The following is a 25,121-nucleotide window of genomic DNA, read 5'->3' as shown; positions in this document are numbered from 1 at the left end:
CTTTTTTTTCAGTGTTGTGTGTTTTGTTTAAACTCTTTGTTTGTATTTATTTCATAAACTGAGCGCCACAGCTTACTTTTCACCCACCATTCATGTTTTGGAGTCTGTGTTTTTCCTGGTCTGACATCACCACTATAGCCCCTTCACATGGATATTTAAGAAAATACTTTTTTGATTCAAGAAGGCTATCATGGTAAAACTATGGAATTTCTATAATTATCACTGGGTTCACAAACTTTCTCAGCACTGTATAAAAATGTTATTTATTGCATCTTTGCACTGTGTCAATGGGACACAACGGTCAGTATCAGGCTGTATTAAAAATAAGTTAAATATGGGCTTTTAAGATAATCTCTCTCTCTCCCTCTTGCTCTCAAGATGCCCGCCTGCAACCTGTAGTACCATTGCCCCTGACTTTTCATGAGCATCAAATTTACATTTTAAAAATGAAATATAATCCTTTTGATCTCAAGTTAGTTTTTGATTGCCAAATAATAAAATCTCCATATGGTAACAAATAAGTATTTATTAAAAAATTATGTATTTAAAGCAGTAATTAACATCCTGTTTTCTGCTATGGGGAAAAAAAAAAGGTTTCAATTACACATCGAAACAAACCATACCCCCTACCACACCCCCAAAAAAACACCAAACAAGCTAATTTCTAAACTTCAAAAGCTGCGTAACAAAAACAAACAGAAAAATGGTGAAGTTGAAGGACTAAACGTAGGCTTTGGACATTGTCTCTGCAGTAGAAGAGGCTTTGTAGATTCTTTGGTTACCCTGAGCAGGACCTGCATACTTGTATCCCCTGAAAGAAATGCAGTATAGATTAAAAAACATACAAGACCGATAGATTTGCAATGAGATATATGAATAAAACCAAGGGATCTATTTTAATAATCTAAACAATGGTTGAGCTAAATACCACTACTCTTTAACTCTATTACCCAGCTGGGGTCTTCCAAAAGGGCTCATTAATAGAACCATTCCTTAACGTTAATATATACAATAAAAATACTGTGAAATTAGGTTTTTGCAAAAAAATCAGGTTAATACATTTTAGATCGACTGTATTAAGATCCAACAGTGTTTAGATTGTTTCAGCCCTACGGAATAAAAATACACTTAATGTGCCATCTAATAGTTAAAAATAAATAAACAAACAAATACAATCTTGTGATGAGTAATTTGTTAGTGTCCCAGCTTATTTTTATGGAATATTATGGGTCTGTGGGTCTTTTTCCAGTTCCTTCACTAAAGCCAGAGAATTATCAACGAACAGGGAAACAAACACTCAAAACACACACCCTCTGGAGACCTTGGTGTTCCTAAAACAGGTGGGAAACACTGGAGAGTTATTGCTGATGTTTTATTCTGTTTTTAAAATCATCAGCAAAATTAATTACATACAGGGCTGGGAAAAATCCTGTTTTTGAAGATATTGAACATTTGTTGTGATCAGACATATTCAGGTTGCTGTCTTTTGTGTTTTCATAGTTTATTAACCTCGGACGTGCACTGATCAGCTTTTTATATACAGGGTGGTAATTGTGTTCCTTGTGGCTTATTCGGTGGCAGTACTCAAAAGCATCGCTCTACTTCGGGTAGATAGCCATGCATGGATACAAGCCAGCCTTGTGAAAATGTCACCAGAACCATGATACAAACAACTATCTCAGCGCACCCAAAAACATTGGTAAACACGAGGATTATTACTTTTGGTAAATGCGAGGGTTATTACTTTTGGGTTACTATTACAATAAAAGTTAATACCATTTTGCAGTGGCACATCTCTTAAATACACTCAAGCTGTTTTTTAATTTAAAGTGCAAACCTTTTGAAGATCAGGCCAATTGTCTATCCACCATATATTTTTGTATATGGTACATCAAACTCAGATTTTAGCAACATATATACTGATTAAATGGGGTTTACTGGAGTGTTTACAATTAAGCATTTAAAGTTATATGGTGTTTTATGTCTTTTTCTATGAATGTCACAATTTGCTGCTATTTTGAAGTGTAGTTGCATGGTGCTTTTGTTTGCATCACTTTTACGAAGATCACTGCTTGTTTGTTTTTTGAAGTGTGTTTTAAAAGAATATGAAGCTTGAATTGTTCTTGTGAAAATCACTATCTTTTTTAAGTGTTTGTGAGATGATCACTATTTAAAACGCTATGGTACTTTGGATCTGATTTGAATTGCTCTTGTTCAATGTTTTCTGCTATATTTAAAGATCTGTATGGCTTTTGCTATCAAGTTGCTGAGTGATAACTATTGTTATACTGCCAAGTGTATTTGTGGATGGAAATTAACTGCTAAAATTATGGACTAGTTTTAATGTGTTGTCATACACTGTCCAAATAAAATGTTTGTTCCTTTTTATGTTGGTGTCTCCCTCACTTTATACACTTGCCTTTCTTGATTGTTATAGAACCTGTTATTTGAAGCAAATTTAGTTTCAAATTGGCGTAGTGATTAAACCTGCATAATTTGGTCATTTTAAAATCAATTTAATTTATAACGATAACCAGGGGCGGTCTTCTTGACTGTGACTTTGGGATCTCCTTGGCTACCCTCCTTGAGAGCGGGGTGCTACACAATAAAGATCATCGGTATGTGTTGTGTGTGTGAATGCAGATGAGAGAGGTTTCTGTGGTGTGTGTGAATGCAGCTCAGAGGTTATCAGTGAGAGGTTTCTGTGGAGTGTGTGTGTGTGTGTGTGTGTGTGAAAGCAGCTCTGAGGTTATCAATGAGAGAGGTTGGCTTCTTACTTCTGTCCCTGAGTGCAGGAGCAACACAGGAAAGATCCTCCTAGGATAGCGAGAATTGCTCCTCCCCAGCCCATGTAGAGAGCGGGCCCCAGCTCGTACCTGCAGGCAAAAGACAAAGGGAATTTGTTATCGCGTATAAACCCTGTATGAGAAATCAACCAAGCACACTTATGGGTTTGTCAGAATCCCAGTACATGCTATGTATGTCAACCCCTGCCTAGAACATAAAGCTTGGTTTGAAAGTTTAAAAAAATCCCATCTTTAATAGGACTGTAGTTCCAGCTGCAATATCAGTTTTGTGATTCTGTAGAAGTTAATACATTGTGTGTAGGCTGTCTCTTGTTACATACTTTTGCACAATTTGAGGATTCAGAACCACAAAGCTTCTCAATTGTCCCTGTGCCCAATCAGTGAAAGATGACATATTTTATAACAATAGCAGACTACGCATTATTTAATAACTTGGCATATAAAACTCTCAAGAAACAGCTCTGAGCAATAATTAAACTGCTCCTAAATAAAGTTGTCTCAGACTGTTTCAAATATGCAGTGAATCAGAGATGGGAGTGAACCCTGATTTCTATTTTAAAAAGCTACAAGACCTTATATAAGCAAGTGTTTTCTTTCTCTTTTTAGAAAATTGTTAAGATTCCTGCGATTGGTCTGAATCTTATTTTGTTGGGTTGTTTTTTTTTTTGTTTTTTTTTTAATAATTTCGACATTTATTCAAAAGGCGAAGACCCTTATCCACTGATCGTGTCCATCCATCCGTCTGTCACTCTACCTGCCCTGAATGGCTGTGCTTTTGTACCAATCTTCACCAAACCTCATCACACACTCCTTGCCTCCTAAATAAGTTTATATTTGTATTGTGATCAATTTACATTGTAACGCAGAATATAAAGCAAATGTATAGGGTGTAGATAAATATAAAACTGCTAAGATATAACACCCATAACTTCCACATATGGAGTACCAATATCTTAGAACATTTTTCAGCAGGGGTTGTTCATCTTTTCTCTTAACTTCTAATACTATTTTTTAACAGGGGTCCTCCATGGTCACTCACTCACACCCTCCACAGCTAAACCTACAACACCCACAATGCATTTCTCATGTGTTGATAGGATGAGATCTTCCACCTGGAAAACTTACTTTGTTCCTCCATAAAGGGGGTTGTAGAACTCCTGAGTGATTTGGTATGCGTACCAAGAAACCGGTATAATAGAGCAGAGTCCTGGGAAAACACACACAGACAGACACAAAGCCTGTGAGACATTTAGGCAACGTGTATTCACATTTGTATTGAAAGCCAGTCAATTACAGTAAATAAGGAAGAGGAAGAAATCTTAAAGAAAACCCAGCACAACACACCAATGAAGAACAAGAATCATTATTCAAACTCATGGTCTTTGGTGTTTCCATTTGAACATACCTGATACAATTAAGCAGACCCCCCCACTCAGGGCGATCTTGCCCTTGGTCTGTTCATTGGTGCTGCCGATTTTGGTGCACTTCAGCCCTAGCAGGGCCACTATGATCCCCCCCAGGCCCAGGAGCAGGGAGACGATCATCAATGCCCGGCAGCCCTGTATGTAACCTGGACACAGAAACGTAATCCCTTCAGACATCCAGATAAGCCTTAGACAAGTTTATCCCAGTCATTTTACATGCTGCCAACATGGAAATATATTACAATAAAGCTGCACTAGTAATGGCAATATATTACACTAAACTACAAAAAACTTGTAATAAACATGTGAATAAAGACAAAGACATATAAAGGATGCTACTCAGACCCTTCTAATTACACACAACAGAATATATTATACAAAGGCTACTGCACTGTGCTACCTGGTAGCGAAATAAAAAGACCAGCAACACAAGTCCAGTTATTTTAATAATGCAGACACCACATTAACAGCACTAAGTTGCAATTCCCCAAGTCAATCACTAAGCGGCTTGAGTGGACTTTAGGGTTTTGATCTGCAATCAAGGGCGTCTAATGAAGGCTCTGGCTAGTGAATTACCATGAGAACTACTCAGTTTCATGCAAGGCTATTCACTCCAGCAAGACAGTAATGGGAAGCGGCTAATTGAGTTAAAGTGCTTACCATGGCTTTAGAATATGTTCTTACCTCTTATTAGTACCAAAAACATCCTCTTATTAGCACTAGCAACGTTATTTATGGCCCCACTTCTAATTGAGTGCTAACCAAGGTTTAAAAAAGAAATGTCTTGCTTATTAGCACTAACAAAATTATCACTGGTGCTCCTTTAAAAGAATGATAACCAATGCTATAAAATACATTTTCACATCTTAGCACATTACTTTTTATGAAAAAGAGTGAGCCTATGTCCACAATCCAAGACTCATTTTCAAACCTTGGGTAGCTCCTTTTAAAGGGGAAACAGGTGAGAGAGACTAGGTTTTGAAATACAGGGCACTATTCACAAAACTAGAATTATAAGGAACCTTTTGTTTAAGAAGAAAGGCTTGTTTTCATAAATACATTTTGGAGACTAGAAGCTGCTTTTTCACTTAGTGACACTCTTTCAAGTTGTGTGATTAGGGCTCACAGTAAAGTCATCATCTTTGTACTGTAAAGATCTGGTGGTCATTGTTTTCCATCTTCCCTCAACTCTGGCACTTCCATCAACCAATTATAACCAACTATATCCATGTCCTGACTGAAACTGTAGATCTACCGTATACTGCTGCCATGATAGACAAGCCAAGATAAAGCGCAGAGAGCTGATTGGTGCCAAGCCACACTAACACGACTCATTTATATAAAGGAAGCTTAGATGGGCAGGCAGCGATTTGATTAAACAGTAGCACCCGGCTGATTGCAGTGAGGAGTTGGGTAGGGGATGCAGCTACGTGAGTACGGTCCCTTGCGCTGAGAACGTAACCTACAGCTGGAGCGATGTTTGTTTTGTTTTGTTACGTGTTTGTTTGTTTCTTGCAGAGGAGGAGTAGGGTCCCAGGAGCTGACGCTACAGAGCCAGCACACACCCCTGAGTACTTCCTTCACTGCGCCAGCACAAACACCACAGTTCCCTGGATTTGAAGAGCACTATCGCGTGCACAGTGGATGTGGATTGGGGATTTGTTGTGTATTTTTGTTTGGGTTTGCAAGCCTGCCGTGTACCTCCCGGTATCATTGCTGGTAGAGGGGTGGCTCTTTTGTTTCTGTTTAAATAAAGACAGAAGTAGGGAGCTCCCGAGTGGCACATCCAGTAACGATGCTCCAGGTGGAGTGCAGGATGCATCATGTAGCCTGGAGATCACAGGTTCAAATCCAGGCTCTGTCATTGCCAACTGTGACTGGGGGTTCCTATGGGGCAGATTAGGTCAGCAGGGGTATCCATGGTTTACCGCACACCACCTACCCCTGTGGCAGATCTATGTTGTACTCCAGCACTGTAGGTCTGGTGGTTTCACTGTGGATCCACAGTGCAAAAAAGGATGGATTGGGATTAGGAGGACACGTGTTTCAGCCTCCATTTTCCGAGTTGCCATGGGGTTGCAGCAGTGAACCGGGATAAAAGCAATAATTGGGCATTCCAAATTGGGGAGAAAAATGGGGTAAAAACCATTGGTGACAATTTAATTTATTTAATTAATAAATAAATAAACAGATGTTTTTGGGAGAAATACCATCTGTATTACATAAACCAGTAGGTGGACATTTGTGCATGATCTAATATGAATATATTGGAAATGTACGGTTTTTGATGACAAATGTTTTTATTCCCACCAGTTATTGGTGTGCTTCTTATGTCAAATACTGTGCTTTCATGTCTGCCAGTTAGTGGATTACAAATGCCTTGACATGGATTACAACAGAAACTGAACTATTCAGCACTTTACGCATAGATGTTGTGTTTAAATAAAGCTCAAAATTAGATTCAGAATTTCTTTTTGGACAATGCACAAAGGATAGCTGTATGATACCTATAATATTAATGCATACCTGGACATGCCCAAAGAAATGAGAATGAGTAATAATCTGTGGACTTCTACATACTCATTATGAATACTCGTTTATATCAGTTTCTTGGCACATCACTATTATTATTATTATTATTATTATCATTATTATTATTATTATTATTATTATTATTATTATTATCTAAATGGTTGCAAATATTGTCAGGAAGAAGCATCAGAGCTTTCTAATAGCCAGAAAAATTACAAACTGATGAAAAAGCATTGCTTTTTACAGTGTAATTACAGTGTGATGATAGCATCATTTTATCACCAAATGAAATAAGTCTCACAGAATGTTTTAGCCCACCGGGTTTTCTGATCAGAGCAATCAATATCTACAGGTAGCACTCCTCTTAAAGGGTCGTAAAGCTATTTAAAGATGAAAGGATCTTTAAATGGTGACAGGCATTTCAAGCAGCCTAAAAGATCCAGACCAAAATAAAATCACATTAAAAAAAATGTGACAATGTACACAATAACGACTGTGTCTTCATAACTTGTACTAAAGAATATCCAAACCAAGTTTCATCACAACTGGATAAGTGGTTTGATATTAGTACACGTTATGTGTCTTTAACTATAGGGACACGACTCTGATATTGCTGACCTGAGAATAACAAATGCTTTGAGCAGCCCAGTTCATTAATTTCTACGCAGGTTGATTCAAGTAATAATTAGAAGCATCAGCTGAATTACTCTTATCATAACGCATGTTTATACAATCTAACCTACTGTCCAGTCCGCATTGTACTTTTTTGATCAGATACAGGAATAACCTATAGAATTTGTTTGGGATTTTCAGTCACTGAAGGCTGAATGGCCAGGATGGGCTGCTCAAAATAGTTCTAGGAATTAAGTCTTCCTTGATTTTAAAACTGACGTCAAAACTGTGGTCAATGTATCCCCCTGTATGACACTGGACAAGTCTCTTGATTACACTACAGTAGTTTCCGGCTAAGAGAACACTCCTAGGGAAGCAAACAAAGTGTTCTCTGAATAAGTTAGAGAAAAGCAATAGGCAAGTGTACGTTAATAAACTATAATAATAAAGTAACAGACAAACTAATGTTAGTACACTGTCAAACTAAATTAACACAGTAACTCTAGGTTCATTATGAATACATGTACAAGAGCAATATTCAAAACACATACAAAATTATTTAACAGAATGGTGAAGCAACTTACGAGAACGGGAAACCCCAACAGCTCAGTAACGTGTCTGATTCAAGTTTTCTTCAAGAGCTCAAATAATTTCTCAATTTTTATGGCATGTTTGTTTACATGCCATTTTGTAGCGATGAGGTGCACTTGTGGAAATCAGAATACAAAACGAGGCAATGATAAATAATGGCTGTTCTGGAAAGATTGAGTAAATCAATCAGTGATCCTCAAGACACTCTCGCAATGACAAATCAGTTTTGAAAAGATTTAATAAACCATTTAAGTTTGATGATGATGAGTTATGAGTTGATAAAACAGCACTGTATCAGTTGTGAGCGAATCACTATCAGTGCCAAAAAGGTGTTCTTTTAAGTGAAGTTCCCATTCTTTTAGGTGGAGCATTTAAATGGGATTAATCAGTTTCACCAGAACACTGTTCTCTTAAACAAATTGTTCCCTTAGGAGGTGTTCCTATACACAGAGACTACTGTACTTTATGACTGTGCCTCGTCCTGTCATAAAACTTGACTGCAGGAAATACATTTGGAACGTTTAAAGATGTTTAAGATTTCGTAATGAGAAATTGTGGCATATTGGCGCCAGTGGCAGAAATAGCAAACCCAGTCTCAGAACTTCAGTTTAAAGAGCCTTGGTGAACTTTTAATAATAAATAATTTAAAGCACAGTAACGGAACAAATCAAAGCATTGAACAAACATTCTTACAGCAAACAAACTCTTAAAAATAAACGAAGAAACACCAAAGCTACGGCGATCACTGTATTATTTCTATTACTCTTACTTTCTCACTCTGTTCAGACTGGACAACACACCTTCACTGAATCATCTCCTCCCAAACCAGTGCTTCTTTGTGTCTTATAGGGCGTGTCCAGGGGTAGCTGCGGTAATTCAATTCCTACCTGGCTACATACCACACTTTTGTAATTAACTAATAAAATAATTACCAATTAAACAATTAAACCTTATACCACATGGCTGTGTAAAAGCGACCATTTTGGCCCCACGCTGTTCCTCTACATCTGAACCAAAGATGCCAGCCACAAAACACACATTTCGCTTGTGCAGGGCCCCGTCACAGAAATGTATATCTATAAATAACATGCTTTAGTAGTCATTATCCAAAAAAAACCAATACAATTCTAAAAAAGTTACAAAAGGCGCACAACAATTTTTTGTTCTCTACCAATACCATTGAAATCAAGATAATGAACACATAATCTTCTTCAGTTCAGTAAAAAAAAAACAAGTGATAAAACTAGACATCATCATTTCATTGAGCAGTCTTCGCCAGTTTTAAACCGGGAAGCGCGTTTTCAACAGTGAAATGTACTATACTTTTTGGAAGGACGAATTTCTCCATGTTACAAAATCATAATAACTCTAATACACTCCAAGCTGTCTTCAGCACTCTCAGGTTCTTATTTTGCAACTTTCCCATGGGGTTTTTCTTCGTTTAAAAAACAGGAGTACATTATAGACTGGATTAAAAGCTGGACTACTCTTTTAAAGCAATGGTACCAAATAGCTAACCATAATTGTACTGACCACCCCCAACCCAACACATATTCAAACAGAGACAGTACCCACCAGGCAATGCCAACATGGATTCAAAATCGCGGCAGTTGGACACCCCTGTGCTGTCCTTAGCGCAGGCCTTCCAGAGGTTCTCATAGCGGACAGAAGAGGTGATAAGGCTGCCCGACATAGTCGACACTTTCCAGCTATTGTTGGCCAAACAGGAACCAGTTATCAACCAGCTGGTTATAGAGAGCAAGAAGCCTATTATTTCTAATGTGGCCGACATTGCTGATATTTTCCAAGTAGCACAAAAACCAAAAAAAACCTGTTGTAAAATAAATAAATACACAGAGTGTATGCACAGAGTCTGGTTGCTTGTGCCCTTCTGAAAGCTCCAGAGTCCGATCTGCTTATGCCTTTTCCCGTGAATGTGGGGTACTTTGGTCTTTGCCCAGCAGTTATAAATGATAAGCTTTCCACTCCCTCAAGGCTGTTATAAGGAGTGGTTGATGATAGTTTTTTATGGTTGCCGGCTCATAAATTGAACATGGAAAATGATTACCGTGTTTATTTTACTTCCTTTTTTAAAAAAAATGATCTCGAATGCCTAGGCTGGGCTGTTTCCCTATGTCAGACAGTTGTATCGATGCTGGAAATGACACTCACACACAAAACAGAGAAACAAAAACTCGATACCAAAATATGTCATCTTTGCTTAACCCCAAGCCTTTTTTTTACAATGACTTGAACAACTCATGAATAGATTTTTTTACACAATGTTTCTCAGTTTTTACAAACAGTTTGTGCCACAAATGCAGACAGAAAAACTACGAAAAACCCTTCAGTATATGACCACCAGCCATTATAAATAATAGAAAATGAGGCCTATTTTAGTTTTCAAACCTCCACACTATATAAACCAACCTTATTTCACTTTGTGTTGTAATATTAATAGGGTTAATAATCTAATTATACAGATATATGATAATATATCTGCATAATACGTGTATTTAATAGAAGTATAAAGAACATGGATTAGTTTTCTTTAACTGTGGTTTAGATATTTAAAATACAGAATCCTTTTACATTCTCAAGTCATGTGGGTTTAATTGTTAGATTTTTTAAATGTTCAATACTTGGCTTCACAGAGGACTAATACAGCTAAATCTAAATGAACCAATCTAATTATCAGTCTGACATGATGAAAACCCTTTATTGATAGAGACTAACAGCAGGGTTCTTTGTGTCATGTGTTTATTACTGAGCAGTATACAAAATACTGTTTTAAATGGTCCTTTGGAGTAGAATATTTGTTTTGAGCTGACACGTTCTTCTTGTGAAAAATTTACTTGTCAGGTTTTGCCACTTAAGTGATAACATACCAGATATAGCCAGATAAACAGTAGAAAACAAAATGAGTTGGATTGAAACATCTCTGTCAACTTTCCAATGTAACACTTGTGTATTCTTTTAATGTAATTATTCTGTTATATATTTATGTTTGATGCAGAATCTAAAAAGATTCTTAAGGTTCACTGAAAGTCTGAGAAGGCGGGTGTTGACATGATCGACACCCAGCTTGTTTTCTTACCCTCTAGATGTCTCTGCTAGTCTCAAGTCAGGCTGTTTCAGAAACAACTGCTACACAATCAACAGGTTTCAATGAGATTGCAATGAAGAACACTCAAAGTAAAAACGTGACACAAACAGATGAGTGCTGTATTACTTATTCCATACTATTCAACCTGAACAAAATATATCTACCCTGCAGTTTTAACCATTTCAACAGAATATTAACCTTTGTTTATTACAGTCCTAAGGCATGACATTATTACTTTGTAAGTACCCAATAACCCATGTACGTAACCCTTACTGTTTATTATGATACAGTCAGTTCACATAACCTGGCAGACTACTACCCAAAGGGAAAGAGTTGGGGGCCATTTTATTATTATGTCATATATGTAAAAACACCAAAACACCATGTATTGAAATTTATTTAAGTTACTGTATTAGCTTTTCATTCTAGAGAATGCCCAATGTGACTGCAGCTGATTTCCTACAGCTTAGCCACTGCTGAGCTTGTTAAAAGACAGGAAGTTGTTTCGTAGCTAAGACATTTGTGAAGTTTTGATCTGGGGGTTTGCTAGCTGTTAAAAGCAGTTAACAGTGTTGAGGTGGATATGAATAGAGGCTTTACTGGTACAGAGCTCAATGTGGTATCATTCTTGGCAGTCACCACTGTAGAAACATCAAAATGAAGAACAGTTGTCCCACAGTCCTTCTGCATTGGTGGTAAATGTATAATATTTGGGGTACCACTCCGAGTTTTGAAATAAACTTGTTTGAATATATATAAAGAGGACACAATTATCTATGCAGTGACACCAAGATATTTAGTGAGCAAGGGGCCTGAATGGGAACAAACTGGGTATTGTTAATGGTTTCTGAAATACTACTAGAAGTTAAAAGAAACTTTTAATCAAAAAAAAAGATAAATGATAAGACAAATATCTCAGCTAGTTCCTTCATCACTGTAATATAGACACAAAACATTTTTATTGGACTATACTAATAATCAAAGGTGACGGAGAATCATAGAATACAGCTGTGTATCAATGTGAAAACAGATAATTATTTTCAAAATTACCTGTGCCATTGTTGTTTAAAACAGATGTCTGATAATGATTCAGAAGTAAATGAAGCATTCATTGATGCAATACTGAAGAAACCAGTGCTACAGATCCACACAATTTAGTAAAACAAGATAAATTACAAACGGAATTCACCCTATGATACAAAATTTTTACATAACTTCATTGGTGTATAATTGCATCAGACTGAATCCAAACTTAGAGAACCAATGTAAGAATTCCTTGTAGTTTACTCTACATCAGTGGTGTCAAACTACAGAAGCTAAACAAACATAATGGGGTCTATATTAATGATGTAAACTGTGCTGTGTAAGAAATGGTTTGTTGATAGCTTTAGATGGCTAGCATTATTTTCTTCCTCTTTGGAAATTAGATTAGCACCACTTCGAACTTGTTTGACATTTGCCATGCCATCTTTATTTTGTTTTATTCTCTGGATAATTAGAAAAAGAAAACCAATAACTCACATTCAAAGTTGGATTAATGGTTAACAGAATATTGATGGGCAGGTTACCTCAGTGACGTTTTTTTTTTTTTTTTTTTTTTATCAGTATCACCCTGAGACTCTCCAATTGAGAGACTGAAACCAGGACAGGAGTTTCAGGAGAGTGAGTCAGAGAGCAATAGAGAAAGCGAGACACTCTGCGTGGAAAAACAAACACCACCATCATCAATACCCACAGAGTCGGTTCAAAGTCAGGTGATAGTGTCACCCTCTTAACTCTTTTCTTACAGAAAACAAAAGCAATAGTTTAAAGCTTCCTTTATTAATGTTTATAAATCGATTCATATTTTTTTCTATGAGAACAACAACATTATTCCACATTATGTCGTTTTTAATATTTTTAAAAATGTGTTCAGAGCTATGAAAAGACGCCCAAAGGTAGTAAGGAATTCCTAAGTCTCTGGGAGAGGTAAGATAATGTCATTACCACCCCTGGTAATCACTGTAAACCTGAGACGTCGCAAAAAAACTGGCATCTTAGATTCAGCCCTCTATCTCTGTCATCCCAGTACAATAATTTCAATGTAAAGGGACGCTTTTAAATGACGCTTGAGGTTTTATGAATGGGAATGTCATTTTAACATCTGTACAGTAAGTTTAGTCTGGTTGGTAGTTTCTTTTGGTACAATCATCTGACAAATGCCACATTTTCATATAATTTCGACAGAATGAGGAAGGCTGTTGTGCCCAGCAGTTAAGATTCTCCAGACAAACTCATATCAGCTCAAAGCCAGAAAAGGCAGATTTAGGGTATAATGATGACAACTCAATATTAGAACAATAGAGCCCAGAACAACTCAGAATGACTGCAAATGACATGAAATGGTGAGGGGAACAGAAAAAAAAGCCAGTGGCAGCTGAAGCCTCTTACTATTTAAAATAAGAAATACAAAAATAAACTTGATAAATGAAATTACAAATGTTTCAGATGACCAGAAATTTAAAGAGAGTTTGTTGAAACATTTTTCATTTAATCTTTGAATGTATTAAAGTAGTCAAGCTAGCTAAGAAAAATAATTCTATAAATCTTCCTATTTTACATTTTCATTACCACATTGGTCTCAAATGTGCATAGATTCAAAGAAACATGTTCTATCAAACATGATATCTGGTATTACTTTGGGTAAAGAAAGTTTTAAACATATTCTTATTCTTCTTAGCTACAATCACTTTAAGTTTATTTAGTAAGAACATAAGAACATAAGAAAGTTTACAAACGAGAGGAGGCCATTCGGCCCATCTTGCTCGTTTGGTTGTTAGTAGCTTATTGATCCCAAAATCTCATCAAGCAGCTTCTTGAAGGATCCCAGGGTGTCAGCTTCAACAACATTACTGGAGAGTTGATTCCAGACCCTCACAATTCTCTGTGTAAAAAAGTGCCTCCTATTTTCTTTTCTGAATGCCCCTTTGTCTAAACTCCATTTGTAACCCCTGGTCCTTGTTTCTTTTTTCAGGCTGAAAAAGTCCCTTGGGTCGACACTGTCAATACCTTTTAGAATTTTGAATGTTTGAATTAGGTCACCACGTAGTCTTCTTTGTTCAAGACTGAACAGATTCAATTCTTTTAGCCTGTCTGCAAATGATGTGCCTTTTAAGCCCGGAATAATTCTGGTCGCTCTTCTTTGCACTCTTTCTAGAGCAGCAATATCTTTTTTATAGCGAGGTGACCAGAACTGAACACAATATTCAAGATGAGGTCTTACTAGTGCATTGTACAGTTTTAACATTATTTCCCTTGATTTAAATTCAACACATTTCACAATGTATCCGAGCATCTTGTTAGCCTTTTTTATAGCTTCCCCACATTGTCTAGATGAAGACATTTCTGAGTCAACAAAAACTCCTAGGTCTTTTTCATAGATTCCTTCTCCAATTTCAGTATCTCCCATATGATATTTATAATGTACATTTTTATTTCCTGCGTGCAGTACCTTACACTTTTCTCTATTAAATGTAATTTGCCATGTGTCTGCCCAGTTCTGAATCTTGTCTAGATCATTTTGAATGACCTTTGCTGCTGCAACAGTGTTTGCCACTCCTCCTACTTTTGTGTCGTCTGCAAATTTAACAAGTTTGCTTACTATACCAGAATCTAAATCATTAATGTAGATTAGGAATAGCAGAGGACCTAATACTGATCCCTGTGGTACATCACTGGTTACCACACTCCATTCTGAGGTTTTTCCTCTAATCAGTACTTTCTGTTTTCTACATGTTAACCACTCCCTAATCCATGTACATGTGTTTCCTTGAATCCCAACTGCGTTCAGTTTGAGAATTAATCTTTTGTGCGGGACTTTGTCAAAAGCTTTCTGGAAATCTAAATAAACCATGTCATATGCTTTGCAATTATCCATTATCGATGTTGCATCCTCAAAAAAATCAAGCAAGTTAGTTAGGCACGATCTCCCTTTCCTAAAACCATGTTGACTGTCTCCCAGGACCCTGTTACCATATAGGTAATTTTCCATTTTGGATCTTATTATAGTTTCCATAAGTTTGCATATAATAGAAGTCAGGCTTACTGGTCTGTAGTTACCTGGTTCAGTTTTGTTTCCCTTTTTGTGGATCGGTATTACGTTTGCAATTTTCCAGTCTGTCGGTACCACCCCTGTGTCAAGAGACTGCTGCATGATCTTGGTTAGCGGTTTGTAAATTACTTCTTTCATTTCTTTGAGTACTACTGGGAGGATCTCATCCGGCCCAGGGGATTTGTTTATTTTAAGAGCTCCTAGTCCCTTTAACACTTCTGCCTCAGTTATGCTAAAGTTATTTAAAACTGGATAGGAACTGGATGACATGTGGGGCATGTTGTCAGTATCTTCCTTTGTAAAAACTTGTGAAAAGTAATCATTTAATATATTTGCTATTTTTTTTTCTTCATCTACGATTTTGCCATTTGTATCTCTTAAACATTTAATCTCCTCTTTGAATGTTCTCTTGCTGTTGTAATATTGGAAAAACATTTTGGAATTGGTTTTAGCTCCCTTAGCAATGTTCATTTCTATTTCTCTCTTGGCCTTTCTAACTTCCTTTTTGACTTGCGTTTGCAGTTCTGTGTACTCTTTCTGCGTACTTTCTTTTTGGTCCTTTTTTAATGCTCTGTAAAGTGCCTTTTTTTCGCTGAATATTTTTTTTTTAATTGATCTATTAAACCATTTTGGCAATTTAGTTTTTAGATTTTAGATTTTACATTTAGATTTGTCTACTTTAGGGATATAATTGTTTTGCGCCTCTAGTACTACATTTTTGAAGAACAACCATCCTTCTTCTGTGGGTGTTTTCTCTATTTTACTCCAATCTACTTCTGTTAGTCTCTGTTTCATACCTTCATAGTTTGCTTTTTAAAATTGTAAACCTTAGCTTTAGTCATTACTTTTGGGGTTTTAAAAAACACTTCAAATGAGACCATGCTGTGGTCTGAGTTTGCCAGTGGTTCTCTGACCTCTGTTTTAGTTATTCTATCTTCGTTATTTGAAAAGACTAAATCAAGGCATGCCTCCCCTTTAGTCGGTGCCTTGACAAATTGTGTTAGGAAGCAGTCATTTGTCATTTCCACCATTTCAATTTCATCCTTCGTGCTACCCACCGGGTTTTCCCATTTTATTTGGGGGAAGTTGAAATCCCCCATTAGTATGGCTTCTCCTTTGCTACACACATTTCTAATATCATTGTATAACAGATTATTTTGCTCACCGTCTGAATCTGGCGGTCTATAGCATGCTCCTATTATTATGCCCTTTGAATTTTTGTCCATTATTCTGACCCATATTGATTCGGTTTTATTTTCTTTGTCCAGGTTTAACACCTGGGCTTCAAGACTGTTTAGTAGTGTGTTTCTAAATTCAGTGAGTGTTTTAGTTACGCATGATTAAAATACCAACGACCAGCCATTGGCCGGCCATAAAAATGCCCTGGTTTGGCCACTATGGCCTTATCTAGCAGTGTAAGATATACCTGCAGACTTAAAGCACATTAAAGGGAGTTATTTGGAAAACCAGAGTATCTGTACAGCCATATTCTTTCCATTCCAACCATGAAACCTTACATTTAAGAGCAGTCAAGTGACCAGCAGATTGTGGCCTAATAGTGGGGATGGCCTTAGTACTAAAATTCAGTTCAAAAACAATGAGTGCACTTACTGTCCAGCCCCAGCAAGCCTCGGAACCAGTTGCACTGCACAGAGCCCAGCGCAGTGGCAGCGCATTTCATCCACAGCCCCTCAAACACCCATTTGGCTGAGATGACAGAGTCAGCATTGCTGGACACTTTCCAGGTGTTGGAGCAGGTGGAGCAAATCTGCAAGATCAATCCCAGGAACCCCATCACCAGCCCAACGATCTGCAGAGCCATCACAGCCATAGCTCTACTCAAGGTCCTGGCTTTGCCTCGGCCTGCAGATTGGAACGCATCAGGTTTATTTTTCACTTTCTTAACTCGCCTTCAGTGACCCATACTCAATGTTTGTTTCTAATGAACTTCTACCTCAATTGTTTTTTTTTTTTAAAAAGGATTAGAAATTGTGTTGGTCTTATTAGAAATGTAATTTAACATTGGGTTGATACAATTGGCTTAACACTGGTGTCAATAGGAGTTTAAAAAGGTCATGGTAAGGTGGTCTGTGTTGGCCTCAAAGCCAAGTTTTACTGTATCACATATCATAGCCTGTGCTACACATAGTGACACCAAAAGGCAGTCAAAGTTTCCATATGCACAGGTAGATATATTGTACTATATTACGGCTCAAGTTATCCATTAAGGTTCAAGCACTTAACCTCAATTACTAAAAAACTATTGTCAAATATTGATAAAATGGCTTGGAGACATTTAAGATGTAAACAATACTTAATGAGTGAAAATACAGTGATAACTAAACCAATCTTTTAAATTTGAAATAGCCAATAGTATTCTGTTTATACTGCATGAAACTGAGGGGGAGTGTCTGATTGCATTATGGTGCCACTGAATGTCGTATATGCTCTTATTCTAATATGAGCCCTTGTATAATTTTTAATAAGCAGGTATATATATATATATATATATATATATATATATATATATATATATATATATATATATATATATATATACACACACACACACACACACACACACACACACACACACACACACACCTCCAGTGCAGCAGAGTTTCATGCATTTAAATGAGGATTTTTCCCACTTATCTACATGCCATACTCCACACTGTGAAGGGGAAAAAAGTTTTTATTGAGAAAAAATTATATATTAAAAATAGAAAACTGAAATATCATAATTGGATAAGTCTCCACCCCGAGTTAATACTTGGTGGAAGCACCTTTGACAACAATTACAGCTGTGAGTTTGTTGGGATAGGTAGATTTGACAATATTTGACCATTCTTCTTTACAAAACTGTTCAAGCTCTGTCAAATTCCTTAGGGACCGTTGATGGATAGTAATTTTCAAGTCATGCTACAATGTTTTGATTGGACTTAGGTTGGGGCTCTGACTGGGCCACTCAAGGACATTTACCTTTTTGTTCCTTAATCACTCTAGTGTAGCTTTGGCTGTGTGCTTTGGGTGGTTTTCATGCTGAAAGGTGAACTTCCATCCCAGTTTCTGCTTTTTTGCAGTGGGCAGCAGATTTTCCTCAAGGACTTTTCTGTAAATTGCACCATTCATTTTCCCTTCTATCCTGGCACGTGCCCCAGTCCCTGCCAATGAGAAGCATCCCTATAATATGATGCTGCCACCACCATGCTTCATAGTAAGGATGGTGTTCTTTGGGTGATGCACTATGTTGGGTTTGCACCAAACATAACATTTTGCAATTAGGCCAGAAAGTTCCATTTTAGTTTTGTGAGACCACAAAACCTTTTGCTACATGGCTATAGAATCTCCTGAATGTTTTGTTGCATACTTCAAATGGGATTCAAGGTGGGCTTTCTTGTAATGGCTTCCTTCATGCCATCCTACCATACAGGCCAGAGTTGTGGAGTGCTTGGGATATTGTTGTCACATGCACAATTTGACCAGTCTTGGCCATAAAAGCCTGTAGCTCTTGAAAAGTTGCCATTGGCTTCTCGGCAGCCTCTCTGATCAGTCTCCTTTTTCCTCGGTCATCCAGTTTGGCGGGACGGCCTGATCTAAGCAGGGTCTTGGTGGTGTCATACACCTTCCACTCTTCTTAATAATTGTCATGACCATGGTCCAAGGGATATTCAAAGCCTTTGATATTTTTTTAATACTCATCCCCTGATCTGTGCCTTTCAACAGCTTTGTCCCGGAGTTCTTTTGAAAGCTCCTTGGTGCTCATGGTTGAGTCTTTGCTTTGAAATGCACTACCCAGCAGAGGGAACCTACAGGAACTGCTGACTGTATCCTGAATCATGTGAGTCACTACAATTTAACACAGGTGGAGGCCACTTAACTTAGTATGTGATTTTGAAGGCGATTGGTTACACCTGAGCTAATTTAGGATTGCTATTACAAGGGAGGTGGACACTTCTTCAACCAAGCTATTTCAGTTTTTATTTTTAATAAATTTTCTACAAAGTTCTAGAATTTTTTTTCATTTGGAAGTTGTGGGGTATGATGTGTAGATAAATGAAAAAAAAAAAAAAAAAAAAATTTAAAGCATTTCAAGGCTATAAGGCAACAAAAGGTGCAAATTGTGAAAGGGGGTGTAGACTTTCTATAGGCACTATATATATATATATATATATATATATATATATATATATATATATATATATATATATATATATATATATATTACCCCTTTCACACATTTCATAATATATACACACACACACACACATACCATGCCTACAGAAAGTCTACACCCCCTTTCAATATATCTATCTATCTATCTATCTATCTATCTATCTATCTATCTATCTATCTATCTATCTATCTATCTATCTATATATCTATCTATCTATCTATATATATATATGGAACTATTGTAGAATATTAGAGAAACCACAACAAGAATTCAAGAACAGTTCCAGAATATCAAGCAAGATTGCATTCTTTTAAACAGAAAAATATTTCAAGAGCTTTCTGAATATGGTTTCCAGTCTAATTAACTCCTATTTTTTTAAAGGAGAAAAAATGGTATCTTTTACAAAACTAGAACCAAGTAATGTAATTCAAGTTTTCTTAAGTATAATTTCTTGTTTCGTAGCATTATCATTTTTTCAAAAATCGAGTAGTTATTTAAAGACTAAACACTTTTGTAATATGCTGTGTCTTCATTGTTACACTTGTTAAACGGTTGCTTTGTTTTTTAAAGTGATGCGATTGAAAAGCAAACGCATAAACTATATATTTTTTTCTTTTTCATTCAGTTTCAGATTGCCCAATATTTTGGTGTACTGGTCCAAAAAGTAAACCCATTTCACAGTTAATTTGAATTTGTTTAGTTTTAATTTCTTCTTACCTGTGTGTTCAAGTCTGTTTAGTGGCAGTTTACAATCCAGAACTGCTAATCAGTGCCGCAATGTTCAAAGAGACCAAATGAAAAAGATAAAATACTGAAAGCATTATTTGGGATGATACTTGTGACCTCACTTAGCAAATAATTGAGATGTGCTGAGTGGGCAATGAACCCAAGGAAAAAAAAAGAGGCCACTTCATAATTCAGGCAGTGTTCCTATTGATACTATCCCTGCCATGCATCCATATACTATCCCTGTCTGCATCCATACACTTTCCCTGCCATGCATCCATACACTATCCCTGTCTGCATCCATACACTATCCCTGTCTGCATCCATATACTATCCCTGTCTGCATCCATATACTATCCCTGCCATGCATCCATACACTATCTGTATCTGCAGCCTATGAATAATTGGCTGTGAAATAAAAGACCTTGAATTGTATTCTTGTCTCCACTATTTCAATGAACCTAGCATTAATTTGGGGGTACAGTTTAAATCTCTAATTATATACTGATCTATAAATATATACTTTAAATGTCCATTGATGCCCAGAGATTTGTGAGGTATTGAAACCTGATAAACACATTTTCAAATCTATTATTACTATCACCTTGATTAACACTGCCACACCTAATGGCTTTCAACAATTATATTGTACTATGACATTCCAACTCTGTTAACACCCTCATGATAAAGTTTGCCACAAGTGGATTTACAATAACGTGAAAGTCAGTTTCACATCATTTCTCATGATCAGGCAGCCAGTTAGATTGAGAAGTAGAGCAAATGAACTGGGTATGTGGCAGGCAATGGCTGAACGGTGACGTCAGGCCAGAGTGAGGAACTGAAAACACAAACAGGCAAGTACTGCAGGCAAAAAGACACAGTACGCACCATTTAATAAACACAAAAATAAATCAAATATCTGAACAAAAATAAACACTGCTCACAGAGCGAAAATAAAGGTTTTAAATAAAACAAATCACAAACACAAAATAATAACTATCAGGCTGGGCGACAGATTCACTGATCCTTATTATTTTAAATTTCTCTCTCCTCTCTCGCTCTTGTTCTGCCTCTTGAACACCCACCCCGAGGGGAGAGAGCTACAGGCTTTTATGCAGGTGACCATCTCCCAATTTAGCAAAAAATGAATCACTTAATTAATTGGGGAGATGGCCATCTTCTGCACGACGTTTTTAATCATTCCTGGCAGAGGACGAGTTACTCCCTCGCCTCTGCCAGAATACTTTTCAAGGTAAGTTTCACTAAGACGCAGCTTCATTGTGTTTGAGCTCTAAACAGGTGTTATTTTGGAACACAAAATAAAATTATTTGCATTTTGACTGTTCTTGCTTCTATCAAAGACTCCTGATTGCACTTCAACCCATTAAGAACCTATAGAAGGTGAGTAGTTTGTAAACAGCAGTGCAAATTGACCCAGATACCACCCACTCTGCAGCACAGGAGTAAGCGCGTGATTACCAGAATCAGAGTGGTGAAACTTAAATGAAGAGATACAAAGCAAACTCAACTGAGCAAACATGAGCCTGCTCTGTTGTCAATCATTATCTACTGCTGGGGCAGAAGGGCGGGCACTAACCCACACCTGAATGCTTAAATTCTATTTGCCTATATCAGGGCTGGCCATCAAATGACTGTTTAAGCCATATATGACTTTTTGAGCTCCACAATATGGCTTTCTTGACTAAGCGATGAATGCTGAACATTCTGTAGTTTTTAGTAGATTGAGTCAAAATGCAAAAACAAATGTTGTGTTTAAATATGTGGTCTGTTTAAGCTCACAAAAATACTGCAGTAGTGTGCAGTGCAAGTCAACTTTTTTTTTTTTTTTTTACTAAAAGTATTTATCTTTAGGAACTCTCTGATCATCAATATGGCTCTTCCACACAAAACATTATGATCATTGGGTTAAGCCACAGTTGGATTCCCTTATATCAGTTTACCACAGCAACGTAGCCATGATTGAATCGATGGAATCTGTGGTATTAATTTTACCTGGTCGCATATTTTAAGAATTTGCAGAATTAATTGCGTAAAATTGGACCTCAAATATCCTCCATGGTTCAGATTTCTTTGTTAGTAGTTTTTTTCTTGGTTTTTAACTTGCAATGCAGTCTGGTGATGAACGTAACTCTCTGTACCTTAATAATCATTTACTGAAGTACATCTTTCACTATATTATTATTTTCACTTTATTATACTATGTTATTTTGTAGCTTTTAATATGTTTTTCCATTCTCCCTGAAATTTTATAAAGCTTGCGAGGTTTTGGCAGGAAATCTATAGTACAATTGCCTGGTACATTCATTAGTTTATCTACAAGCTTATTACCAGTAAGTTCTAATTAACTGATAAGGTGAATAATAAAAAAAAAAAATATATCACCAGGATGAACACATTGCATAGATTTATTATTTTATTGTTTGTTTTTTAGCAGGCAGCATCAAGATGCTACAAGGGATAAGGCTGTGCTCCAACTATTTTTGTTTTTATTTTTATTCACCCACTGTTTGGGTTAAATGTTTTTGGAAATCTGTAAGATTTTGTATTATAATAAATGTGATTATTTAGCACAAGATTGTCCTGACTGAAATATTGCGTACCTATGCTTTACCATGCTTTCTCAATCAACCAATCAATCTTTATTTTATATAACGCCTGTCATAGTGGACTACCATCACAAAGCACATTACAAGATGCTTGAAAAAAAAAAAAAAAACAACTTTGAAAAAAAAAAAAACCCAACTTTATACAATTAATAGAATGGAAATGAGAGACTGGTTAACTGGTCTGTGGTGTTCAGTTATTGAAAGGTGTGAAGGAGTTAAAATATGATTTTTGCAACATTTCCCAGAATTTGATGCCACAAACTTACTTACTTACTAATCCCCCAAAATGTCATAGAAAAGAACAAAGAATGGACATGCACAGGAACAGATACTGAAAGAAGTCAAATCCATGACGCTATTTGTTTGCCAAAACATTTACATTTATTGTCAGATAGATGGAGCAGGAAGTGCATCAGTGCCGAGTGCAAAATAAACACAGTGTAAACCAAATGTTTCACTTTCTCAGTGCTACCGTACTTCGCTTCTTATTTTTTTCCTTTTTGAACAGTGATGTGGGGGTCTTGGGGATCACAATCGCTCTCACTTGCAGTTCATTCTGGTGTCCCATTTGTATCCAAGTAGTGCTAAATACAACAGTAACTGCAAAGAGCCATGCTATTATGGTTTTATGACTCATGTTATGTTCAGTCCTGCTCACTAAGTAGTTAATGGTTTACTGACAGTAGTTTACTGCTTCGAGCAAAGTCTGCTGATTTCAATTCTTTATGGCTGCATTATTTGAAAGCTGCTGGTAATGATTACCCAGGATCCCCCTGTTTTGGGCAGTGGCAGGATGTGTCATGATACTATTTGAATTGTTTTATTCAAATCCATGTCTTACCATTTTAAAGCTATAAAGGATAAGGGGAATGTCTTAGTGTATCTCATGGTTTGTACCATTGATATATCAGAGGTTAAAACAACATTAAACTCTAACACTAAGAGAAAGGCTCCTGTGTATATCAGCTGTGAAGACACTATCTGAAAGTGTGTGGACTGTATCATTGATATGGCAGGAGGTTATTATAATGTGGCAGTGAAACAGTTACATTTAATGAACTGGTAATGGAACTCAACTGATAAAATCATAGAATACTGCCTTATACAAAATATTAAGATAATTACTCAACGTTTACTGTCTCGACACTCCAATTTAAAAAGTCACAAGATTGGCTGTCATTTTAGGTCAGAGGTTGTCATCCGTTGGCTTACAAAACATACAAGTTTCCCTCAGACTTACTAATATTCAAATATTGATATAATTTTAAAAAAAAGCTTAAAATCACAGGATAATCCTGAAAACTCGGGTTTGCTGCTCCTGGTATGCTCAGATCAGTTGCATTGCATCAGACCCAATCGCTCTTAATCATTCATAAGAACTTCCTCTTGGCAAATCATAGAACAAATGGACAGTATGTATGATTACACAAGACCAGGGATCACAACAAATAGAAAAACACATGAGCACACCCTGGCTTCACATCATATGCTGTAGGTCAATTCACTTTAGAGGTTCCCCTGCAATCAGATCAGCAGAAACCTGTGTCATACATCACCTCCTAGTGGAGAAAACTAGCACACCATGAATGCAGGTCTTGAGATAACAAAAAAATAGTGCTCATTGATCTAAGTATCTAAATCCAAACAAGCAGCTTACTCCAGAATAGTAGGATTATCATTAAAAGAGAGAACTGCAGTTACAAAACTTAAATTGACAACTGAAGGACTAAACAATGTTAATTCGGAATTGTAGAGCCTCATTTGAGTTTGAATACTTTTTTCACATAATTTCACATAGAGATATTTCTACAACCATAGAAAACTTATAAATACATTGTGGCTGGTACCATTAAACACAATGAGGAATGGATGGTATAAACAGTGACGTTCCCAATGTAGAAAGTTAATTCCCCACCACCACCACCACCACCGCAACACATGCACACAGACCCTCATCAATTGAATGAACACCCAGGAGTCATGAATTAAAATACAAAAGTACAAAAATGTTTATTAAAAGTTCTCTGCGGGAATACTGAGAACCCAAACATAAATAAAACCAGTCATGCCCCCAAAACAAAACAAGAAAACACAAATTGGATTATGGCTGGATCCGGCAGCTGCAGTACCGCTGTGCTCCACCGATAGGAATACACGCAGTACAATTAGTATAATGTTACAAATATTGCCAGCGTCAATAGTAGAAGGAGCGCTTAGGGAATCCTAAGTAAATAAAAATAATACACAAATTAAAGACAACAAACAAAATAAACAACTCAGGAACCCAATGCATAAATAATACCACAGAAATAAAACAAACAGTATATGTGCTCCAATAATCACAAATAAACAAGTGAATTTACACCACACTACATTAATGTTATCTCGGTCTCATTTACTACCAGAGATTGCCAGGGCTAAAAGTGGAG

General features: G+C 36.7%; 1 protein-coding gene across 2 annotated transcripts; it reads right to left on the bottom strand.

The window, feature by feature from the left end:
* Window positions 1–506: 506 nt before the first annotated feature.
* On the bottom strand, window positions 507–20,160 carry LOC121322605 (claudin-15-like). Of its 2 annotated transcripts, XM_041262765.1 has the most exons (6): window positions 20,057–20,160; window positions 16,774–17,025; window positions 4,213–4,377; window positions 3,933–4,014; window positions 2,778–2,876; window positions 507–811 (listed from the first exon to the last, which is right to left on the bottom strand). In XM_041262765.1, the coding sequence occupies exons 2-6, from the start codon at window positions 16,991–16,993 to the stop codon at window positions 721–723; spliced, it is 657 nt and encodes a 218-aa protein (XP_041118699.1). In that variant the 5' UTR covers window positions 16,994–17,025; window positions 20,057–20,160; the 3' UTR covers window positions 507–720. The 2 variants fall into 2 exon arrangements, with proteins under 2 accessions (XP_041118699.1, XP_041118700.1); XM_041262766.1 differs by lacking the exons at window positions 16,774–17,025; window positions 20,057–20,160 and adding an exon at window positions 9,542–9,952.
* Between the last annotated feature and the right edge of the window lie 4,961 nt (window positions 20,161–25,121).

This window comes from Polyodon spathula, chromosome 11 (genome assembly GCF_017654505.1).
Source record: "Polyodon spathula isolate WHYD16114869_AA chromosome 11, ASM1765450v1, whole genome shotgun sequence".
NCBI classification, from domain to species: domain Eukaryota; kingdom Metazoa; phylum Chordata; class Actinopteri; order Acipenseriformes; family Polyodontidae; genus Polyodon; species Polyodon spathula.
This window is presented reverse-complemented; position numbering and strand designations above follow the sequence as displayed.

What these genes read in the sequence shown, in the direction of transcription:
- LOC121322605 (XM_041262765.1), bottom strand. Translation starts at nt 16,993, where the DNA reads ATGGCTGTGATGGCTCTGCAGATCGTTGGGCTGGTGATGGGGTTCCTG. An exon ending in GGTCTGCTTAATTGTATCAG is followed by an intron (nt 4,015 to 4,212) that starts GTATGTTCAAAT and finishes GTGTTTTCCCAG; the next exon opens with GACTCTGCTCTATTATACCG. An exon ending in CCCCTTTATGGAGGAACAAA is followed by an intron (nt 2,877 to 3,932) that starts GTAAGTTTTCCA and finishes TTTTGCCTGCAG; the next exon opens with GTACGAGCTGGGGCCCGCTC.